This window comes from Alnus glutinosa, chromosome 11, assembly GCF_958979055.1.
Source record: "Alnus glutinosa chromosome 11, dhAlnGlut1.1, whole genome shotgun sequence".
NCBI lineage: Eukaryota > Viridiplantae > Streptophyta > Magnoliopsida > Fagales > Betulaceae > Alnus > Alnus glutinosa.
Window position 1 is genome coordinate 9,988,468 of NC_084896.1, and position 25,165 is coordinate 10,013,632.

Sequence of the window (25,165 nt, forward strand, 5' to 3'; positions counted from 1 at the left end):
TGCTCCTAGGTTTTCTTTGCGACTAAGAAGAATAGGTTTTCCAACTAGAACACAAATAAAATGTGTCAATAGGCTTTCACATTGATCAAAAATTAATTTAAAGTTTTAGAAAGAGAGAGAGAAACTGGAGATCATTGTATTATTTTCATTGATATTAGTGAATAATAAACATTACTCTTCTTGTTGCTGCAGCCTGCATGGATATAGGCAATCCTGCCAAAGTTTTAGAGGACATTCCTGAAGGTTTGGAGAAAAGCTTGACCTTTTTTACGTTAAGAAGTTATTTGTGCTGTGTTCGGTTGCCGAGAAAATTGAGAAAGAAAGAAGACAACAGTAGAAGAAGAAGAAGAAGCCGGCGGGAGTGGAAAGAAAAAAGAATCGTATGTTTAAGGAGATGATGTGGCCAAATTTGTATGTTTTGTGGTGACATGGCAGTCTAATGTTGCGTGTGTACGATGTAAGCTAGTGGACCTAAAACATTTGTCTTCATTTTAATTTTATTGGACATGACATGGCATTACCGTTAAAGCTTTTAACGAAATGAGAACAAAAGAAGTTATTTGATAACGGTGCAAACCTTAAAGTATGGTTTGATAACTTTAAAACTTAAGAGCAATTTGATCAAAGGTAAAATCTCGAGCCACAGGAGCGTTTTTCTCTTAATTATAATCCGTGTATCTAAGGTCTAGTATAATGTTTTGGTCATGTGAACAACGTTCTACTCAATACTCACTAATTTCCTCTCAGCACTAGAGTTCACATAGTTATAATTGTAAAAATAAATAAATAAATAAAATAAGCTGATACAATTTCCATATGTAGCTCACAAAAGTACATTATACTGTTTATACATATATTGCACTATCGTTTTGACCTAAATTGTAATAGAGAAGTTTGTCTTCCCAAGGTATAAATGCTCCCATTGTTGCAAATTTCCGATTTCTTCTTTCTTTCCTTTTCTTTAGCTTTGGTTAAAAGGTCAAAATGTTAATTTTTATTTAGTTTTTATTTTTGGACAAAAATTAGCTACAAATCAGTTTGTAGTCTTTGACTACCAACCGGTTTAATAAGCTGACAAGTGTCCTAAAACATGTGATAGGCACATGAAACTTTTAACAGCTAGACTTTAACGGTGTTAACTTCCTATTTGTTTTTTTTTTTTTTTTTTTTAAACCTTTCTTCTTCTAACCTAATTTCTCTCTCAAATAAATCTGACCTTTCTTCTAACTCTTCTTCCTTTTTTTCTTTTTCTTTTTTTTTTTGTGTTTTTTTGGTTTTTGTTTTTGTGCAGTTTCAAATGGGAAACAAAATGAAAACTTTTCCATTATACAAAATATTTTCTAAGAAACAAAAACAAGTTGAAACCAAGCATATGGCTGGATTGCATCTTCCCAAGATGATGTTGACGCAGTGGATAAAAACTGTTTCAAAAAATGGTACAACACATTATTTCGAAACTATTTCGTAAAATAAATAAAAAAATTAGACAGAAATTGTTCTGTTTAAGACAAAAAAAAAAAAACTGGAAGAAAAAAGTAGGAAAAAAATTGCTACGTTAGGACAAAAAAAAATATTAGAACTTGCTGAACTACCTAACTGGAAAAAAAATTCCTCACAAATAAACCTGCTCATCACGAGAAAGCCAAACACACACACACCAAAAAAAAATACCGAACCAGCTGAGAATAAAAAACTCGAAAAAAAAAGGGGGGGGGGGGGGGGGGGGGGGGGGGAAACTCATGAGTCATGAGCATAAGAAAACCATCAAGTGAACTTGCTGTGAAGAAAAAATTTGAAAAAAAAAAAAAAATCACAACTAAACTTGCTCATCATGTGAAAGCCAATTAATTGGAAAGAGAACATGTAGGAAAAACATGAAAAAGAAGGGTTAGAAGAAAAAAAAAAGGTGGGGGGGGGGGGGGGGGGGGGGGGGGGGGGGGTGGTTAGAAGAAAGGGAAAAACAAAAAAGAAGAATGAAGTTATAAGAATTAAATGTTAAGTTTATTTGAGAGAGAGATTAGGTTAGAAGAAATGTTTAAAAAAAAAAAAAAACAAAACAAATAGGAAGTTAACACCGTTAACGTCTATTAAAAGTCACATGTGCTTCTCAGGTGTTTTAGGATACTTGTCAGCTTATTAAACCGGTTTGTAGTTAATTTTTGTCCTTTATTTTTTTTTTGGCTTAGGATGCTACATGTTAGTTTTCATTCATACAAATCCACTTGTTATTCAACCCTTTGCGGTAACTGCTCTCTTCTCTCCCTTGAAGACAACCAAAAAACCCATGATTGTCGAGGAAGTGAAACCCACTCCCTCCTCCCCCTTCCCCTCTACTCCCCTCCTCCTCCTCCATCCCTTTCCCGCCTCTTCTAAGGCTCAAACTGCCTCCTTAGAGGTCCTACCTCTTCAGAGGTCTTATCCATCGCCTTTAGCAATACATCTTAGTTCAACATCACTGCTAGCTTCTCCTCCACCACAAATGGACCGATTTCAGCCTTAAGACGTTCTCAACCTTCAATCCGCCCCCTTCTTGAAGTTCATGGATTTAATTTTTTTCAAAATTAGATCTATCAACTTCAAGAATCTTTATTGCCACACGCATCATTCTACCGTGATCTGGGCTCTCACCACTTTGCTCTACCATCAACCGCTTCTCCATCCGACCAACACACGCTGACACGTTAAGTCTTCCACCACTACCGCCGGTTTCCCATGGTGTTCTGCTTCCTCCCGACAACCACCGCCGGCATGTTTTCTTCACACGCCGACAAACTCCACCTTCCTCCGCCACGCAAGCTACCAGTGTTCTACTCCGTGTTTTTACTTGCTTTTCCTAGTTAATATATTTGTATTGATGTCTCTCTTTTGCAATCTTGGATTTAAACTCTAATAGTGCTTTTTCCGCTTCAACCTCCTTCTAGTGGAATAAAATCCTCTCAATTTCAAATGAAATTGATGCTATCTATTTTATGGTTAGGATCTAAAGTGAATACATTTAATGGTGCATATGATTTTACATTATTTTAAAGGGGAGTGATCCTTACACTCACACTACACAACAATGGTACAACACCAAGGCACAATGCTGTGTGGACTCCACTCCATTATGCCTTGGTGTTGTGTCATTATTGCGTAGTGTGAGTGTTTTAATCATTTCTCTATTTTAAATTTTAAAAAACGTGACAACATTGACTTCATACACACCATTAAATGCATCAACTTTAAATCATGAACCTTTCATTTAAAATAGATAGTATCAATTTCATTAAATGAAATAGAAATGATCCTATTCCCCTTCCAGTGGTTGTCGTTATTCCCAAATGGGAGTTCAGATAGGTTAGCCTTAATCTGTGCCCCTTTAGCTTATGTAACCTCCTTGTGCAGTCCTTAGAGATGACCGAATCATTTGTTTGACACATTTCCTACCTTTTGTAATTATTTCAACACTGTTTTAGTTTGTTTTGGGTCTGTTGTTGGGGAGCCCATCCCCTTTTCGTTTATAGGATCATCCACTCATTCATTTCAGATCAAGAGTGGGACAGATCTTCCCCTATAACCATTTCCTTATGTAACTAGAAAAAAAAAAATACAAAAGAAAAGAAAAAAACTAGTGATATAACAACAATGAATAGAAGTTGTGCCTGCTAAATCTATAAAAGGACTGTATGAACTTGCAAATAGGGAAAGGGGATTTAAAAAAATAAAACGTAAAATACCAAAATAAGCATTACAGAAGTTCCCAAAATTTTTAGAGGCCACAAATATTACAAAATGACCAACAATTTTTCACACTAATGTTGTTTTTGTCCTAGGTTTTTTCTTTTGCTGCTTATGTTCTTCATATAGCTGTAGGTATAACGCAGTACGATCTAACTCAGCCCTCAATCTTTCATTCTCCTTAATGTCACGAAGAAGCATGAAATGTGTAGAAAGTTTATTTCTCACCTTATCTTCATCAATTGAAGCTGAATCTGGAGCAGGGTCAATAGTGACTGATGTGGAAGACCCACTTCCTCTTTTCCTCTTGTTATTCAGTTTCATGCTGTGACTCTGCGGGGTGAAGGACTCTCTTTCAAGTGACAAGTCCAGAAAAGCTTGTTGAGGAGAAATAGAAGAGAGAAAAACTTGGTTATGAGCAGTGCTTATGCTTGCAATGCTTGAAGCCAGTGTCGAGACAGATGGGTGATAATGCTTAGACAGAAGATCGAGTTCCCAAAGGACTGAAGCAAGAGCACCACTTAAATTGGGGTCTGAGGCATATGGCTGATATTTCTGCACATAAAATATATAGATAGAAAGAGGAAATTTCAGATTGGTTATTCATACAAGAGCAGTGAGCAAAATCACATAGTCAACTTTTATGCAGACAAATAATATCTCCACCACTTTTTTTCAAATAAAATAAATAAACAAAAACAGCACATGGCATCAAAACACATTAAAAACATTCCATCTCATATTACAAGGCATCTCAATGTCGATTCCCTCCCTCTCTCTCTTCCTCCCTTAATGTGCATGTAAGGATCAATTCATGTGTTACTGAAGATGAAGTTCTAAATTACATTCTAGGTCTTGACCCCCCACCTTCGCCTTCTGTAAGTTTTGACAGATGTTTTAGACCCACCTTGGAAGCTGGACTATAAGTGCAACAAAAAGTATGATGAATTCATCTTACTTCCATGCAGAGTCAAAAAGGCCAACTTGACTAAAGAACTGCAAGAATTAGTACGACTACCATAGTGCTCCAAGAATTCCTAAATACAAATTAATGCAGCATGTCAAAGGGAAAACCAACACGACCCCCACATGCAAAACGGTACTTTTGCCACCATAACATGGAAGTCTGCAACAATTCTTGAGTAGGCACAAGAAGCCCATATATATGTCAACAGAAAAAGTAGATGTAGAAAATGAAAAACAAAAAACTCGGGATTCTCATGCATTACCATCACACACACACACACACACACACACACACACACACACACACACACACACACAAAAAAAAAAAAAAAAAAAAAAAAAACAACTACACAAGAAGCAGAGGTTATGAATTAACAAACACGAAAATGCATGAGTAGCCAAGAACTTACCGCAATGGTACCTGAAACTGAACCACCACCAGCATCATTTTCCAACAGATTCCGGCATTTCACATTCTTCTGAAGAAGATGCTTCAATGTAACCAAGGCTGCAAAGTTCCAAAGCAGAACCAGATAACTAGACAGAAGAATAGCACAAAGGTATTTGATAATAAATTAGGTAACTGATGTAAACAATATACCAGCCATGGACTCTGCAGATCCAAAGCACAATGAAAATGTGGCCAAACGTTTTACAAATGCAGCAGCCTTTAGCATGTCATGCTGTCTATCTTCACATAACATCGTCTTGAGAGCTTCAGCTAACACCCCACCCTGATCTCTGATCGACGAACAAGAAAAATTACAAATGAAATGAAAAAATTTATTAGTACAGGGCACCTCCCTCGCATGAGGCAGCTATTGAGAGAGAGAGAGAGAGAGAGAGAGAGAGAGAGGAGTGGGAAATTGGACCTAGAAGAATGAGAAAGCACACGAACCCCCTAACCCACTCAAAGAAGAGAGTATTCCTCCCCCCAACTCAAAAAATTACAATAATAATAAAATCAAAAATAATACAATAATAATTAAAAGTAAAAGAAGAATTGATAGGTTTTTGCTATCGCCCGATTGGGAAGTTCACTTTCCTGATGTTTCTCAGAGAAGATTTTCTAGACTTTTATCAGACCATTTCCCTGTGGTGCTTGATTGTAGTGTTGCAATAACGAGTAGTAGGTATTTTATGTTTTGAGAATACATGGTTGAAGTTTAGAGTTTTGTGGAACAAGTGAAAAAGTAGTGGATGTCTTGCAGTTTTCAAGGTTCCCCTAGTTTTATTCTGGCAAACAAGTTGAAAGCTTTGAAAAACGGACCAGAAAAAATGGAATGAAGACGTTTTTGGCAACGTTGAAAAGTAGAAAAAATGATCTTTTGGATGGTATCCGCGAACTTGATATTATTGTGGAAGGGGACCCTTATCTGAAGCTGAAAGATTGAGAAAGGAAGAAATGTCAAGGGGTTTGGAGAGGTTTATTCTTTTAAAATAAATAAGTTGGCAGCAGAAGTCAAGGGCTCTATGGTTAAGAGAGAGATAAAAACACTAAATTTTTCCAGTGTTGCAAATTCCAATAGAAGAAACAATATCGTGGATTCTTTAGTTGTTAATAGTCTTTGTCCCCAGACTCTACAGAAAATAAGGGAGCATATTGTGAACTTTTACAATAAGCTATATCCAAAATAATTCAATTGGACGGCAAAACTGGAGAGGCTTTCTTTTACTTCCATTGAAGTTGATGAGGGTTCTTGGTTGGAAAAAGATTTTGAGTGGTGAAAGCATTGATTGGTGATAAGGTTCTAGGCCCTGATGGCGTTTTTTCAGACTTGTTGGGAGGTCATTAAAAAGGATATTGTGGATGTTTCAAGGAGTTTCATCCCCGACGGGGTTTTGAAAAGAACCTCAATGCAACTTTTGTTTCCCTTATCCACAAGAGACTTGGTGCCATGGTACTAAAGATTTCCATCCTATTATTCTAGTGGGTGGTATTTATAAAATAATCTCTAAGGTCCTTCAAAATAGGTTGAAAACAGTGTTGGAGAAGATTATATCCAGGTCGCAAAATGCATTTATTAGGGAGAGACAAATTTTAGACTCCGTTTTGATTGCTAATAAATGTCTTGATAGTGAATTAGATCAAGAAAACCTGGTGTGTTGTATAAATTGGACTTAGAGAAGGCATGAGATTATGTATGTTAATTGGGAATTCTTGCTATATTTGTTGAAGAGATATGGCTTTGGGGAGAAATAGAGAGCATGGATGGCTCATTGTATTTCTACAATCCGGTTCTCAATTCTTGTTAATGGATCTCCTTATGGAGTTTTTAGTAGTTTCCGTAGATTGAGACAAGGGATCCTTTTATCTCCTCTATTGTTTGTGATTATTATGGAGGCTTTGAGTAGGATGATGACTATCACTGTGGAAATGGGGCTTTTATCAGGGTTTTCAATGGGGTCAAGGAATAATGAGGAACTTCTAGTGTCTCATCTTTTGTTTGCAAATGATACCTTGATCTTTTGAGGCAAATCATGAACATCTTTGTCACTTGTTGGAACACTCTGGTGCCATACTAGGAAAATGAGTAGCTCACATAGAGTGGATGGTTTATAAAAACACTCATGAGTGCTAAATCTCACATTGCTTACTTTTGAACTTCTAGTGTCTCATCTTTTGTTTGTGAATGATACCTTGATCTTTTGAGGCAAATCATGAACATCTTTGTCACTTGTTGTAACACTCTGGTGCCATACTAGGAAAATGAGTAGCTCACATAGAGTGGATGGTTTATAAAAACACTCATGAGTGCTAAATCTCACATTGCTTACTTACGTTTTGAACTAGGCTTTATAAGTGATTCAAAGTAAGCTCCAAATTCACTAATCATTTTAGAGTGATAAAGCAGATGTGGCTAGCGCTCTTCTCTGGGTTGTTTCAAATGGTATTAGAGCCATCTAGTAATGTCATGTGATACTGTCAGCACCATATGACGTGACTCTGTCAAGGACGTCAGGGGTTTAAAGGGAGAGTATGTGTCACCCCAGTCTCATATTGAGAAGATAAGTATCCCACGTAACGCTAAGTCTCATATTGCTTACTTAGTAGGTGAAACTGAGCTTTATAAGTAATTCTATGGAAGCTCCAAATTGACTAATCATTTTGAAGTGATAGTGCAGATGTGGCTAGCGTTTTTATGGGTCATTACAATTGCGAGGTTTGGCGAGGATTCTTAGTTGCAAGGGTGGCTTCTTCGCTAATGAAATATTTGGGTCTTCCGTTGGGAGCTTCTTTTAAAGCTAAGTCCATTTGGGATGGTATTGTGGAAAAAATGAGATGTCGCTTTGTTGGATGGAAGTTCTATTTGTCTGAGGGTAAGTTGACCTTACTAAAATCATTCTTTCAAATCTGCCTGCATATTACCTGTCCCTTTTCCCCATTCTTGTTGGTGTGGTTAACCTGATTGAGAAACTTCAAATGGACTTTTTATGGGGTGGAATTGGTGACGAATTTAAGTTCCATTTAGTTAGTTGGTTGAAGATTTGTACTTCAATGTCTTGTGGAGGTTCAGGATTCAGAAATCTGGTTCAATTTAACAGAGCCCTTCTGAGAAATGGTTGTGGCGTTATGCTACAGAGAGGAAGGCTCTGTGGAGGTCAGTGGTAGAAACTAAATATGATAGCACGAGGGGAGGTTGGTGCTTTGAGGAGGTAATGGGGCCCTTTGGAGTGGGAATGTAGAAATATATTAGCAGGGAGTGGGGAGTAGGGGTGGGCATGGGGCGGGGCGGATTTCCGCCCTTTTTGCCCCCACCTCGCACCCCTACGGGTTAAGAATTTCTCACCCGCAGTCCGCATAAAAAAAGGGGAATCCCGTTGCGGGGTGGGGTCGTGTGAGGCGGGATGATGCGGGCGAGGGCTGCGGGTTCAACGGGGCGAGGCGAGTGAAGAAGATGAAGATCTATCGCTGCTTTCCACTGAGGTTTCGCAACTTGATAACCAATAACACACTCAAAATCAAAATCAACCATAAAAACCTAGTAAAACTGATATAGTTCAAAAGCTCTGTTCCGCTACTAAGAATGGCGAAGTTTGAACCACTCACCCTTTTCCCCCTTGAGGCGTCTCGGCCTGGAAGGCCATGGCTAGGGCCGAGAGAGCTCTGGCGAGGACTGGAAATGGGGTCCTCCGAGCACGAGCATGGCGGGAAAGGAAGAACAAGTCTAGGGTTAGGGTTTTCGGCTGTGCAAAGCGCAAAGAAGACAATGTCGGAATTGAAGCAAGCTTCAGGGTGTGTAAGGTCGTCCCGCTCACACACCATTGTATACCCATTTCCTATGCTTTGGCCAAATGACTATAGAATCATCGGTCTACTCTACCTCAAGATTGAAGAAGATGAAGATCGACGCATGCAAGGGGAGGCTAAAGTGAAGTATGTGAAGAGAGAAATGAAGAGAAGAGTGGAAGAGAAGAGGTGTGCGGCGCTAGAAGACTAGAGAATACAAAAGGGACTTCGGGTTTTTTATTTATTTATTTTTTTCCTTCCTACAGGGCGGATCCCCGGGGTTTTTAAAAACCCCAACCCGCAACCCACCCTGCCCTACACAGGTATACCAATTTTGGATCCGTAACTGCCAAAAAAAAAAATGAAACCTGTAGTTCTACGGGGCAAGGGATGCAGGTCGAGGCGGGTCCTGCACAGTCCTAGTGGAGAGTCTTTTCTAGGTTTGTTAGATATGAGGTGGGCAATGGTTCAAAGATCAGGTTTTGGCATGATTTATGGTGTGGGAACAAGCCCCTAAAGGTTACTTTTCTGGAACTATTTAGCATTGCACAATGTCAAGAGGTGTGGGTGGCAAATCTCGTGCAGCTCTCTAATGGAAATATTCAGTGGAATATGTCATTTACCAAACTAGTGCAAGATTGGGAGGTGGATTTGGTCACTTCTTTCTTTAGTCTTTTGTACTCTATCAGGTTGAGACAAGGCAGAGAGGATAAAATATGTTGGATCCCCTCCAAATAGCGAAAGTTTGAAGTAATCATGCGCTAACCATTATTGTAGGCTCCCCATTTCCTTGGAAGAGTGTTTGGAGAGGTAAGACTCATTCGAGAGTGGCATTTTTTGTGTGGACGGCAGCTTTAGGGAGGATCTTAACTTTGGATAACTTGAGGAAGAGGAGAGTCATAGTGGTAGACCAGTGTTGTATGTGTGAGAGGAGTGGGGAGTCCATAGATAATCTTCTTCTTCATTATGAGTTGGCACGAGAATTATAGGTTACGTTATTCCGTCTTTTTGTGTAGAGTGGATTATGCCAAGATAGGTAATATAGAGTTGTTAGATAGTTGGAGGGGACATGTGGGAAGGCATAACATATTATAGTGGAGGATGGCTCATCTGTACTTAATGTGGTGTATTTGGAGAGAGCAGAATGCAATGAGCTTTGAAGATTGAGAGATTTCGATGGTAGAACTAAAATCCGTCATGTTCAAATCCCTTTATGCATAGATGGCGGTGTATAATAGTCCTCACTTATTTACTTTTACAAAAATTTTGGACTTTTGTTCTTCTTTTTCTCTGTTTTAGGGAATCGATCATGTACACTCTCTTTATACATGAGTTGTGTCCCTCTGTGCTTTTTAATGGAATTGATTTCCTTATCGAAAAAAGAAGAATATGACGATGATGATGAAGAAAAGAAACAAGACCAACCCCAAAAGAGAAACAAAAAATGTAATTTTGCATATCTGAGAATACATTTATAGTAAACATCACAATGGGTGTCTGAATTGGAGTGGACAGTGCATTTGTATCCACAAGTGGATGAGAGACAGAGAGTAAGGGGAATCTATGGATGGAGAGAGAGAGAGAGAGAGAGCATGCACTTACAAATGGATAAGCAAGGTCATGAAGTATTAATACATATTACAAATTATAATTATAATAAGGGTTTGCTGGAGCTATCTACCCTAAAATACCCTAATTCGAGATCAGCATGCAACGCCCAACCCATTGTCCAAATTACAGTCAATAGTAACAAATTAGTAGGCTGGTCAATAGTAACAAATTACATTCAATGTTCACCTCACCTCAGCCCACTGATTTGCACAGTGGCATAGATATTATAAATAAATCCCAAAGGAAGGAATTAATTGCAAAATTTTATTGTTAAGGGGAACATTACAAATGGCCTTTTAACTTAGGGCTGATAGCTGCAATTAATCTTAAAACAAAATAAGACAGTTTCCATTTTTCAATACTATGGTTACACATTAATGTATAGGTGTCATAGATATGTATATATTTTTTTTTTCTTTTTGAGTGATGCTAGAAACCACATTTTTATCTCATAACTATCCTACAATGCTGATGTGGCAGTTCTAAGCCCTTGGTTCTGTCCTTGTTTAAAAAAATTATGGGTTGGTTAGGACTGTCACGTCAGCATTGTGGAATAGTTGTAGGATAAATTGTAGTTTTTAGCATTACTCTTTCTTTCTTTTTTTCTTTTTTCTTTTTTTCTTTTTGATAAGTAATTGGCCCAAAGAGGAGGTGGAAATATTTATTATTTCTTTCACCAGTAATGCAGAAAACCCAACTAAAGGCTATGCAGATAAGTCAGTGTAAACACATCTTTCAAGAATATAAAACAAAGACCCGATTAAGAAAATATATGGGCTGAGACCTCAAGAAGAGACTGGAATAGCTAAAGCAAGGTCATATCACAAAGCTCTCGCAGCTAAGCATATAAGTTATTATTTTTAAAAAGAGAACATTTTCTTGAAGCAAGCAGTATAGAGTATATGCATCCAAAGCAACACTATGGAGTCAGCATGATTGCTACTAACCTTCCAGGCCTGTAATCAAGTATAAGATTGTAAAGCTGAACAAAAAAGTCTTGTAAATCAACATTCAAGGCGTCGAGATTGTTCCTCATCACTCTAAAGGCAACGATGCAGCATTGGAGGCGCTCAGATACAGTAAAGCAATTCAAATTTTTCTCGGAATTGCAAGGGTTGCTACCACCAGAAGCTAGCTTTTTCAGATAATTCATAAGATCACCCATGAAATCTAAGTCAATTAGATGCGAGAATTTTCCTAATCCTTTCAGACATGGTGCGAGCAGCGGGTGGGACCCAGATTCACCAGAAACTGGACTGCCATTCTCTCCATGGCTTAGGAACAAAATAAGAGAAAATATTAGCTAGTCTAATTCATATTAAAATTCAATATAAACTTTAACAAAAAAAAAATCTATCTGAACATAAAGCTTTAAGTAAAACAAAAACACTGAAAAAAACAACTTCTGGCTCAGGTCAATCGAGTATAAATGAGGACTCAATTCAATGCATTTACAATTTTAACAGAGTTGAGCACTCTTCCAGTCATTATTTCCAAATTATTAATCACTCTATTGAACCAGGGTCCTGACTCCAATATTTTAAAACCTAGGTGCTCTCATACATAACACATAATTTAATGAATTCATATATAGCAACAATAAAGTCTATGCTGTCAACAAAATCTAACAAACAAATCATCAAATTGCCAATAGGTAAAGAAGTTGGCAGACCGTAACAGATAAAACATAAAATTACCTATTGATAAAATAATTTGGAAGATGTCAACTAAGAAACCAATACCAGATTACATGAAGAATTAACTATATCAGTAGCAGTAATACAAAAGCTCAGTATAACGAAAATTCAAATTCAGCCTTGCCCACTATTAGTAGATGGCATGAAAAATATGAACAGGCTTTGTTTGGGACAAGTGGATTGAAATACAGGCACAATTGCTCGTCATCCAACCCAGAAGCAACTTAAAAACAATTACGCAAATCCCTAACCACAAGCCAAAGCAACAGTAGACAAAACTCAATAAAACCAAACCAATAAAAATTTTCTTTCTATTGGGTTTTCTACAATACAACTTCTTGACCAACCATAGTGATGACCATACCATACATAACCATAAAGTAGCATACAATCCAGAAGGACCAACAAAATTCTAAACCTAATTATACCCAAAGTGACAACAGCAGGCCTGAGCATCCATTCCAGAGTACTTAAGAATCAAGAGCATCTCCAAGCACGTCATTATGTGCATTTGCATTCAATTACATGTAAAAGAAGTGTACACGAAAGCCAATGCAAATCAATTATTTATGAGCTATAAACATGCAACATATAATAACCAAAACAATTGGACAGGTGGTCAGTTGCCTTGACACGCAAGAATAAGGCAGAGTTGAATTTCCATCAATTGGATTCAGGAATCTTGACCTACAAACCAGTCCGAGACATGATTAATCTGCATTGCACAATATCTGAGCCAAATTGAAAGTGGATCTGCTCCCACTTGCTCCAATTTATGCACATTAACTAACTAGCCTCTTATTGACAGGATATTGGGTTAGGAAATTAATATTATGCTCCACTCCTAGTAATAACATTGGAACACACCTGGCAACTTTTGGCTGAATGGAATGCTTCAAAATACGAAAATATGTCTCAAATACAGCAGAAAGTGTCTCTGATTGCATCCTTCTCCGCTCCATCACATCTGGGGTAAAAGAAGCAGCCTTATAATCAGCAGTAACCTGTATAAAGCATCATGATGAACAATTAGTTCAGAAAGAACAAAAATCAAGAAGGTAATGTTTCTTATGGATAAAGGAATACCTCCTCTCTCATCTTTGTCATCAACTGTTTCCTACTTTTCTTTTTGTCACTTTCTGGCAGTTGGCTTGGCTCCTCAAGATTCTTTCTTCTTCTACCTTTCTTGTATTTTACTCTATTACTATCCACATTCGGTTTTTCAGGCCTCCCAATATCATCATCAAATGACAATGACAAGAAAACCTGAGAAAGTAGTTAAAACAGTAGATATAAGTTATGCAAGAAAGTAATACAAACCAGAATGATTTTTTAACATTACAGATTGGTTCTAGACTTACATCATACTTCAATTATTTATAGCATATTGGGATAACAACATGCAGGAAACTTATATCGCAAACACTTCTCTAAAATAAATGTCGAGAAAAAGAGTCCAACACCAATTTACCCTCTTACATATCTTTATCTTGACTTCCACAAAGATTTTCTTCCATTGCAAGATATGGTGCGAATGATTATATGTAATAAGAATATTTTTGTCTTTGTAGACATTCACAAATCCTAATTACAGTAATGCCCTTAGTTTGGTTCAGGTTCTTTCATTTTCTTCCCAATCATCTTAGTCCTGCTACCTTAATAATCAGATAACTTCCACAATCCTATCACTTTAAATGAATTAGAACCTGGCACATGTTATGAATGTATGTATCAGGGATTTTCAACTTGACCATCTAAACCCAGTGTCACCACACACGCACACAAATTTGTTCCACAAGACGCATCAACCTGTTAGGAGCAGATGGAGTTACTTTGTCCAAGACTTTTTATACATCAATTTTTTTTTCTTCAATAGGTAGACACAACTCTACACTTACATGGGATTGAACCCATGATACACCAACCCCTTGTTTTATGGGAGGAGCGACCATTTCATCCAAGACCATTGGCAAGTTCTTTTGCACATAAGAGCACAACTTTTACATTGATAAGCACTATATAAGCTTTGGACTGATGAATATGAAGGACTGGGTTTTCCCAGTATGAAAGATTAAACTTTTAGAACATAATTGGTTCAAAAACTGCCTGGCATATTTGCATCCAGTACTATGAGTCAAAAAAATATGAGCGAAATTGGTATATTTAAGGGATTTCACTAGAGAAAATATTTTAGAGACAGAAACCATGGTAAGCTGTTCAAAAGCTCCCCTAAGACACACCAAGATTTTTACAATCATGCATAAAAAACACACTGCTGTACTGCTCATATTTCTCTTTTAAAAGAAATAACTAAACAAAGAAGAAAAAAAGAAAGAAAGAACTAAAATAGATGAAAAAGAAAAGGCAAGAAACCTCAGACTGGAAAGAGAAACAAAGTGATAAGAAAGACACAAATTTCTTGTGCTTACATCTTTCCTTGGCTTGGATCACTTTGCATATAAATCTTCGCTTGATCATGAAAAACCAACCACAAACCAAAATCCAAGATACTTCTTAGCATCCTGAAAAACTTCTTTGAAAGATACCTAACATTTTAAGAAGCTTAGGTTGCGTTTACATTGGGTAGATGGAAGACAACTTCACTTCCGTTTACTAAATTATGTAAAATATAACACTAATTAATACATGTCATTAGTCATTGCTTGAAGGATGAGGCATTTATTCCGTATTACATCTGTTAAATTGGAGTGCTAATAAAAAAACTTTTTCCAAGCAGGAAACTTAATTTGGTATGCAACTAACTCACTTTCCAAACATGCTAGGTGTGTCTGGTCGTCAGCTCAGTCAATAAACAGGATCAATGAGAAACCAAAAGATCAACAGTGATAAATGCATAAAAGTATGATAGCAAAGAGCAGAAAAATCTCAATGAGGCTATACAACACCCGACTCTTTAAAAGAATAAGCTGCTCTATAACCCAAAAATATGCTTTCTTAATAGCTGATCATGGATTCTAAGTGAAGAACAGCCAAAGGTACGGTATGAACAGTTATATCATAAATCTATTGTGTACAGCTTTTGATTGTATAAGAAGGAAAACATCTTTGCAGCTCTAATCTGTCTATACAATAACTGGAAAGAAAGCATACCAGAGTTTCTTTCCCAAGTAATTCACATCCAATGAATGCAAAACCAAGTCATATCAGCTAAACAAGGATTGACTCAAGCACAATAATCAATTACAAGTCAATTTAAAATCTTAAAAATAAATAAATAAATAACCTTGTACCTCAACAGAATCAGGATGCAACTGGCATTTATTAGCTTTCACATGATTTGCAATCAACCGAACAGCCTCCACAGTAGCTTCACCACCATGTTTTCCCTCATTGGTAAAAAGAGACTTAATTGTAGCACAGCAGCGTTTCCTGTCCAAGTAGTAGACACAATCCCTCAGCAAGCTCAAACTGAGAATGAGAAACAACTAAATTGACATTGAAAGAGACTTTCCTTTGTCTTACACAATTTCCAGACGTCATTACATTACTTCACTTTAGAATGAAGTTGAACTCTCCAATTTGTAACTAGACTCCTTTTTCAATTTTTTTTTTTTTTTTAAATAGTCGACGCATATCATTAAAGCGTAAGTCGCCCATAATTACATAGAAAGTATACAAGATGAACCACCTAACTAGGAGCAAAAGAACAAGGAAATCACTATAACTAATAGTCAAAGGAGAAACATAAGCAACGGCCCAAAGATACAAAATTTTGAGGAATAAGGAGTTAATCTCCTCTAGTATCCTCTCCCGATCCTCAAAACTTCTGATATTCTTTTGCCTCCAAAACTTTTGTCATTCCTCTCCCAGTCCTCAAAGTTTTGAAAAATAAGGACTTATGTCACTCCTTTTTCAAATTTTGATTTGTATGTTAACCATTAACAACACTTCATGTGATTCCTAAATAAGAATTTGTTAAAGTAACAAGCAAAAGTTATAAATAGATCAGAACCTTACGACGTCGTCTGAGGAACCTAAGTTTCTGACAACAACACCTAACAAGCTCTCCCGGAAGTTGAAGTGTGGAACTGCATCAAGCAAAGTACAGATGCAGCTAACGAAAACATTATGGAGCGAAGGCTTCTTTTCTAATGCTATCAACTTCTGCAGATATGCCTGTAAACATGCATTAGAAGAACAAAACTCTCAGAACATATAATGATGATACAAACTGTTCAGATAATCCTAACAATGGGTAGAAATAAAAAAACTCATGCAAAAATGCTGATACATTCTATTCAAAATATCTTACAGATGGGGCTACAACAGTGAGCTAATACCTCAAGTATCAACTAGTGAGAAAAGTCAACCACACTAGGATATGAATTTAACTAGAAGTGCAACTAAACCCATTACCATACTAATCCAAACAAAGTGAAATGCTCTGCTTCTATGCCAAAAATAGTTCTGTCAAATTAAGAGTCTAAAAGACAGAGAATCAAACTTAATAGTAGAATTGTTTTTTTTCTTTCTGGGAAACACTAGAACTGGGTTGAGTCGTTGAATAAACAGACCAAACATAAGGAGTTATTCCTATGTCATAGGTATATATTTTTTGGTCATGGCTGTTTTATGTAAATTTTACATACAAATGACTAGGGGAAAACCCCAAAAAATGGCCAAGTCCAAGTATACAAGAAGTATACAAAAAGAAATCAAAAGAAGAATATTAGACAATCAATAGAAGCAAAAATAAAACGAAAAGCAAAAAAGATAAACCTAAAATAAAAGTTTAACAAATACGAGGAAAAGAAAGAACAAAGTAAGGAACTCATGTTGTAGCTCTAGGTCGGATAGAGAACAATTATCTCTTAGTGACCCTCCACCACATAAGAAGGCCTTTAGGACTTGTAAGTGTCAATGGTAATTGGTTGTGTTTGTCTTCCGGTGATGGCGGACAGTGGGACTCCCATTTACCCGTCCGAAACAAAATAAGTCATGAGGTATCAACGGAAATCGAAGGCCAAAGCGAGTAAGTTGGATATTTCCCTGATTGATGAGGCAGTGACAGCTTTGAGTTCGCCGATGACGCAGTGTTTGGGTACATCTTCTCAGGCTATGGATGGGTCTGTGGTTCAGAACCTGCCGATGCCAAGTGGGGGAGTGGGGCTACGGCGCGGGTTCCTTCTCCCGAGAGTTCCCTCCCCCTTGAGCGGCTGCAAATTGATGACCATTGACAAGGGTGAGACTCCCAACTCAAATGGCTTGACCCAATCTCAGGAGTGGCCAGTAGGGTTTAGCCCATCTGGGGAGATTGTTTTGTGGGATCAGGGAGAGGAAGGTGACTTTCCTCACCCATTGGGCGTTATTCCTCCCGACTTACATTTGGAGTGGGAGTCGGATGGTGCTGAGGATGAAGATTCGGCCCTGGCTTTGTTGGATGCCATTGAGGAAGATTTTCATCGGGGTAGTATGGGGAAGCAGTATGAGATCAAAGGAATGAGAGAACTGCAGAATCTAAAGAGCTCCATAAACTACGACGGTGCGAGTGTGCCTTCTAGGAGTAAAAGAGGAAAGGCTCAGGTTCTGTAGTTTGTGGGTTGTTTGTGGGCTACAGGTGTTGGTTCCTGTGGGTTTTTGGGTGGGTTTCTTGTGTGTTCCTTGAAGGTTGGGTTGGGGTTCTTTGTTCTTGTAGGTTTAGGTTCTCGTGGGTTTGTTTGGTGGGCTTCTTTCTTTCTTTTTATGAGCTGTTTTTTTTTCGATTTCCAGCTTTGCGTTTTCTCTTGTATACTGCCGATGTACTAAGGGGCGCCTGACGCTTTTAATAAAGTCAGTTTATTACTTATCAAAAAAAAAATTAGGGTTAGCCTTAACTTTTGTACATCATTTTTTAGCAGTATAAAAGGTTGTAGTTCCTTTTTCGCAGAGCATGGCAGATTATTGAGAATTTATGGCTTAGAGCTCTGTTTAGATTTCCTCAGTATCCCTTTTCTTGGAATGGTTTTTATGATGTCATTTTCTTTTTCAACAAAGACGTAAAACTCACACACCCAAATGGAATCGAACCCGTTAACTTGACCTCAATTCTTTTATATAGGGAAGACGACATCATTCGATCCAAGGACCATTAGCTTCTTATCTCATTCATCACCTACTTTGCTCTTTAATCTGTGTTTCTTCTTCATAACTTGTCCAACTTTTATTTTCGATCATTTTTATACATGGAAGTCTCATATTATTACCACATCTTCCAAACTGATTTTTCATTGCTTTTCTTTATTGGCGCTTCTGTGCACTAGCTGTGAACCCGTTTCCTATTTATAACACTTTTTTTTACTTGTCAAATACACACAACATTGTTTGGCATGCAATAGAATTGTTTAACTGGAATGAATCAGATTACAAGATTTAGATTCTTATCTCTACAGAATAAAGCAATCATCAATAACTTTATAAATCAGTAAAAGTCTAGAATTATCCGTTGCTTGTTAGCTGCACTATGTTTCAATTGACAAAATCTGGAAATCAGAAAAACAGCTGCATACTTTTTTGAGAATTGGTAACATTAATTAGGCACCGAGTATAACTGAATATAGTAATATGTTTGGTCAAAATTTTATACATTATAGATCAAGGACAAATCAAAATTCAGATGAGGCAGACAAGTATAGAAAACCAATGTCATGCCATAAATTGTATATCTTAATCTGGTAATAGGTTTCATCAAAAAAATTTAAATATTTCAGATCATGGAACAAATTAGAATCAGATTAGGCAAAAAAAATTACGAGTCAGGACAAAACAATGCATTGGTATTGATTTAACATTAAGAACTGTGCAGAACTGCCCAGAAAAAAAAAAAAAAAAAAAAAAAAAAGGAATTTCTGGCATAAAAGCACATTTAGTTACAGGACACATTAAGCTTCCAAAATCCAATTTGGCATCAAAACTCTAATTCCACTCAAATATAGTCAAAAGAAAGAGTACCAACCTTATATGCAGAAAGAAGTGTTGATTCATAGTACCGCATCTTTTTAACATCCTTAGAAACCTTCATTTCGAGCTCCTTTTCAGTAGGAAGCCTGATCCTGTAGCTGCCATGCACAATAAAAAAGAAACTAAGAAACAAAAGCTTTAATGCAAATGAAAAGAAGCATAGACAAAAAACATACAATGCATTATAACTAAAGCATGGGTCCTACCCAGGGATAATGTCTTTAAAGACAACCAATAATGATTGTACTCCAAGTTTGACAATAGCATGATCATTATCTTTAGAAATTAGTAGCATCTCCTTTAGAGATTTAATATTCGACTCTGGATCTGCAAGGAGCGCCATTCCCAGCTCTGCAAGTTTTTGCATCTTACTTTTGAATGCTTCTTCCGCTGTGAGATCTTGTTTCACCTCAGCCTAAACAAATAATAGATTGCTTAATTGGACATGCAGAGAACATATTCAAGAGAACTGTTTGTGTTCTGCAGAAAAAAGAACGCAATTTGAAGAGATTGGATCCTATAAGACAAACACATAGTTAATAGAAACTAGAATTTAGAATGGAAAAGTGTCTTAAATTTTTTTTTTTTTTGATAAGTAAGAGAAATATCATTAAAAAGCGCAAAGTGCAATCAAGTACACAAGAAGTATACAAGAAAGGCATCAAGAGGAAGAAGAAAACAAAACAAGGAAATCATTAAAACTAAACACTAAAGGTGCGAGGAACGCAGCCAACCAAGAGTACAAAGAATGAAAGAAAAAGGAAATGAGTTCCTCAATAGTTCTTTCTTTGTCCTTGAACTGTCTATCATTGCGTTCCCTCCACAAGCACCACAAAAGGCAACCAGGGACCATCTTCCACACGACCGCACTCCAAGAGCGACCACCCGTCCACCAGCAAGCGAATAAATTTACCACCCGAAGAGGCATAACCCAAGACAAACTGAAGCGACTAAAGATGGCGTTCCATAGAGCGCATGCAACCTCACAATGGAGAAGAAAGTGATCCACCGACTCCCCATTCAATTTGCACATGCAACATCTATCAATCACAATGACACGCTTCTTTCTGAGATTGTCCAAGGTGAGGATCTTCCCTTGCACTGTCGTCCAAGCAAAGAAAGCCACTTTCAAAGGAACCTTAGTCCGCCAAATACTTTTCCAGGGAAAATGAATAGCCTCTTTGCAAGCAAGAGCCTTGTAGAAAGATCTAACATCAAATTTCCCTTTGTGGGAAGGAGACCACCAGAGCTGGTCTTCCCCATCACAATCCACTCTGGTAGAGTACAACAAAGAGAAAAAGGAGGCCAAAACATCCACCTCTCAGTCGTGGGCCGCTCGAAAGAAGCTAACATCCCACTGATAGGACCCACTCACCACAACCAAATGGTCTGCAACATGAGCATCCTTGTCACGCGCTATGTCATACAAAACTGGGAAAGCTTCCTTAAGGGGCACCTCACCACACCACAAATCGTGCCAAAAGCGAATCCTAGATCCATTTCGAAGAATAAATCTAGTATGGCTGCAAAGCAAACTCCACCCCTTCCTAATATTCTTCCAAAGCCCCACTCCGTGTGACCCAGAGGGATTTAAAGAACACCAACCAGCCCAAGTAGAACCGTACTTTGCATCCACAACAGATTTCCACCAAGCTCCTCTCTCATGGGCATAACGCCACAGCCACTTCCCTAAAAGAGCCTTGTTGAAAATCCTTAGAACCACCATGTGAAATAGGAGAACAAACCTTGGACCAACTAACCAGATGAAATTTAAATTCTTCACCTATGCCACCCCACAAGAAATCTCGATGCAACTTCTCTATGCGACTAGAAACACAAGAGGAAATATGGAACAGAGAAAGAAAGTACGTAGGAAGATTAGAGAGAGTGCTTTTTATAAGGGTAACTCTACCACCCTTCAACACAACCGCTTCCAGCTAGCCAGCCGCCTTTCAATCTTACCAACTACCTCATCCCAGCTGGACTTAGCCTTAAAAGGGGCCCCCAACGGAAGTCCAAGGTACTTTAAAAGACGAGAAGAAACTCCACAGCCCAAGATGCCAGCCAAATCATCCACATTATCCACCTGACACACAGGAACCAATACTGACTTATCCAAATTAATCTTCAAACCTGAAATAGCTTCAAAGGACAGTAATAACATACGAAGATAGAGGAGATGATTAGGATTAGCCCTGCAAAACACTAAAGTATCGTCTGCGAATAACAGATGAGAAATGTTAATCACTCTATTACTGCCAAAGCCCACAGAGAAGCCAGAAAGGAAGCCCCTTTAAATAGTAATAGAGAACAACTTACTAAGGGCCTCCATCACAATGACAAACAAGAGAGGTGACAAAGGATCACCCTGTCTAAGACCACGAGAGCTGCTAAAGAAACCAGAAGGGATACCATTCACCAAAACCGAGAAACGCACCAAAGAGACACAATGCGCTATCCAAGAACACCATCTCTCCCCAAAGCCACATCTTCTCAACATATACAATAAGAAATCCCAGTTAACATGATCATAAGCTTTCTCAATATCCAGTTTACAAAGTAACCCTGGTTCACCTGACTTGATGCAACTATCCAGACACTCATTAGCTATAAGAACAGAATCAAGAATCTTCCTTCCTTTCACAAAAGCATTTTGGGGATTCGAGATAATCTTCTCCACAACCCTTCTCAGTCTATTAGCAAGAACTTTAGCAATGAGCTTGTAAACGCTACTTACAATACTGATAGGCCGAAAATCTTTAAGATCCACAGCCCCAGACTTCTTCGGAATTAAGGCTAAAAAAGTGGCATTAATGCTCTTGACAAACTTTATATAAGTGTGGAAGTCCTGGAAAACCCCCATGAGATCAGTCTTGATCACATCCCAACAGTCTTGGAAGAACGCAAGAGTGAACCCATCAGGGCCTGGAACCTTATCACGATTCAACCCTTTTACCACCTCTAAGACCTCCCTTTCCTCAAAAGGAAGTTCTAAGGAAGAGGCTTCACCCGCATCCAAAGTGTCAAGAGCAAGGTTATCCATCCTAGGCCTCCAAGAGAAAGGTTCTGCAAAAAGAGACTTGTAAAATTGAGCAACATGATCCTAATAACCTACTGATTTGAAGAAGATGAGCCATTGACTGAGAGTGACTCTATGGAATTGGACCTCCTATTCGAGTTGGCTACCCAATGAAAGAATTTAGTGCATTTATCACCCTCTTTAAGCCAAAGAACCCTAGACTTCTGTCTCCAACTAATCTCCTCCTGTAAAATAGAATTCTCCAGATCTCTGATGACCCCACATTTCCTCACCTTTTCTTCGGGAGTTAACCCACGTTGTTCCTCCAAGCTATCAAGAGCACACAATTCTTCCATATGCATTTTTTTGCGGTACTCCACATTACCAAACTCCTGTTCGTTCCATCTTTTGAGATCAATCTTTAAAGGCTTAAGCTTTTAAGAGAAGATGAAGTTGGGCGAGCTTTGAAAGCGATAAGACTCCCACCAAAGATGCACCCTATCCACAAACCCTTCAGCCTTTAACCACATAATCTCGAACTTGAACGATCTAGAACCCCAATGAATGCCACCACAATCAAGAAGAATAGGAAAATGATCAGAACACGGTCTTGGAAGCCTTTTCTGTAGAGAAATTGGAAACTTGACTTCCCAATCTAAAGAAACAAGAAATCTATCCAGACGAGACCAAGAGGGAATCTCCTGATTATTAGACCACGTAAATGGCCCTCCTGCAAGAGGAAGATCCATAAGATCCTGGTCGAAAATAAAGTCCGAAAACTCCATCATAGCAGCATTAAGACAAACGTCTCTAGATCTTTCAGCAGGAAAGCGTGTGACATTGAAATCACCCCCAATGCACCAAGGCAACTCTCACCAAGAAGAAAGGCCAGCCAACTCATCCCAGAGAGAACTTCTGAGAGAGTCAAAGTTAGGAAGATCCTGCTCGAAAATAAAGTCCGAAAACTCCATCATAGCAGCATTAAGACAAACGTCTCTAGATCTTTCAGCAGGAAAGCGTGTGACATTGAAATCACCCCCAATGCACCAAGGCAACTCTCACCAAGAAGAAAGGCCAGCCAACTCATCCCAGAGAGAACTTCTGAGAGAGTCAAAGTTAGGACCGTAGACCCCAGCGAAAGCCCAAGAGAAGTCATCAGCGACGCTTTTGAAAGAACAGGCAACTACAAACTCACCCACATACACATTCATCTTCTCTACAATCCTTCTATCCCATATAATCAAGATACCACCAGAGGCCCCACCAGAGGCTAAGTAGCACCAATCAACAAAGTGACAACCCCACAGACTCCTTACTAAGCTGTTAGAAATAAAATCATATTTGGTTTCTTGCAGGCAAATAATATCTGTCTTCCATTGCCTAATTAAATTTCTGACTTTCAACCGCTTGTCACCCTCATTTAACCCTCAAACATTCCAAGAAAGGATTTTGGGCTTCATAAAAAACCACCAAAAGCCCTACCTTTGCACCTACCACGAGAGGTGTTACCACTATGCGTGTCATAATTAACAGAACAAGCTAATCTGTTTAATTCTCTCGTACCTTTGCTGCTCATACTCAAGCTAGAACCCGCCACCTTCTAACAGAACAAGTGTCTTAAATTGACAAACGATTGTTAATGATATTCTTTGAGGATCAGGCATACATACGTACACATAAGCATGTTTTCTCATGTGGAGGAGAATGTAAAACATCAAAAATCTTCATAAACAAGTTGCAGATATCTTCTTGCATGGGAAGAAAAATTGAAATAATGGTGTACTAACTTTCATCTTTAACAAAAACAAAGATTTGATCAGTAAGTTTCCAGTAAGCTTTATCTATCTTATATTAAATTAGCCTATGCACTAAGACAATAGAAGACAATATCGAGTGCAGCGAGAAGATACATCATAACCATAGCTAAAATGTCAGCGCCCACGGTTTGCCTTGGCAATTGTCACAGATGTACTCATCACACATTTACAAAGCTTCAAGTCTGAGGTTATTCTTTTGTCAATTAATTGAGCTATGAGCAGCAAAATCCAAGCTAATTTATTTAATAGCATCAGAAAGAAAAGGCAGAAGACAATACCAGCACCGCCGCTTGTGGAGTTTGTTGCACTTCTTCTGCTTCATCCAACTCCTTCCCTTGCTTCTTTGCCTCTTTCCTCTGTTTTTTAAGCTTCGCTCTCCTTTCTGCTTTAGTCGCCTTCACTATGCCTTTGTCCACACTACCATCCTTATTATCCTCCTCACCATTTTCAGCATTTTCAGATAATGTAGACGTCTTTGGTACTGCGTCACATAAAAACAACAACACGAACCATTCACTTTCTTACAAACAGGTAAGATAGCACAACACACACATACATATGAACAAGGAGAACAAGAATCACAGAATTACGTGTCCGATAGTAGAGTGTTCCATCTAAGGTCTTAACGGGAAGGGCGTCTACAGGATCAACCCGAAGTCCACTTTCCTCTTTTTCTTTCAGCAATGCCTTCTTCTTTAAACGCTTCTCATACAAAGCCTCCAGAGCATCTTCTTTCACATCAGCTACACGAGTAACATGCCTTTGCACATACAACAAAATTCATCAAAATCCACTACGCACATATAAAAAAATCTTCAAAAAAATCTATAACAAACCATATGGAAAATCATTGAGCGAAAAAAAAATGAAAGGAAGAGAGAGTAGGGACTTGGTGATGGAATGGGTGTCCAAGCGGGAAAAGCCGCGGGCGTAGTGGCGGTTCTCTTGGAGGAACTGTAAGTCCTCGTCGGAGACTTCAATATCGTCCTCCAATATCTCCGGGGGAAGCTCCGGCGGGAGCACTATCTTTGGCTTCTGGCTCTTCTTCCCCATCCGGAATCCCAAGGAGCGACTGGGAGGCAGCCGTGCGTGTGGAGGCTGCGATATTGGTGCTGTGCTTCGATACTGGGAGGCTTGGATTGTGTTTATT

The 25,165-nt window shown here is 38.3% G+C and overlaps 1 protein-coding gene across 1 annotated transcript; it reads right to left on the bottom strand.

Annotated features, from left to right (window-relative positions):
• Positions 1-3,678: 3,678 nt before the first annotated feature.
• On the bottom strand, positions 3,679-25,165 carry LOC133881667 (nucleolar complex-associated protein 3). Its single transcript, XM_062320657.1, has 13 exons — positions 24,905-25,165; positions 24,606-24,775; positions 24,294-24,496; positions 19,386-19,594; positions 19,175-19,277; positions 16,196-16,359; positions 15,474-15,612; positions 13,309-13,488; positions 13,090-13,226; positions 11,473-11,799; positions 5,285-5,424; positions 5,094-5,191; positions 3,679-4,272 (listed from the first exon to the last, which is right to left on the bottom strand). The coding sequence occupies exons 1-13, from the start codon at positions 25,066-25,068 to the stop codon at positions 3,787-3,789; spliced, it is 2,520 nt and encodes an 839-aa protein (XP_062176641.1). The 5' UTR covers positions 25,069-25,165; the 3' UTR covers positions 3,679-3,786.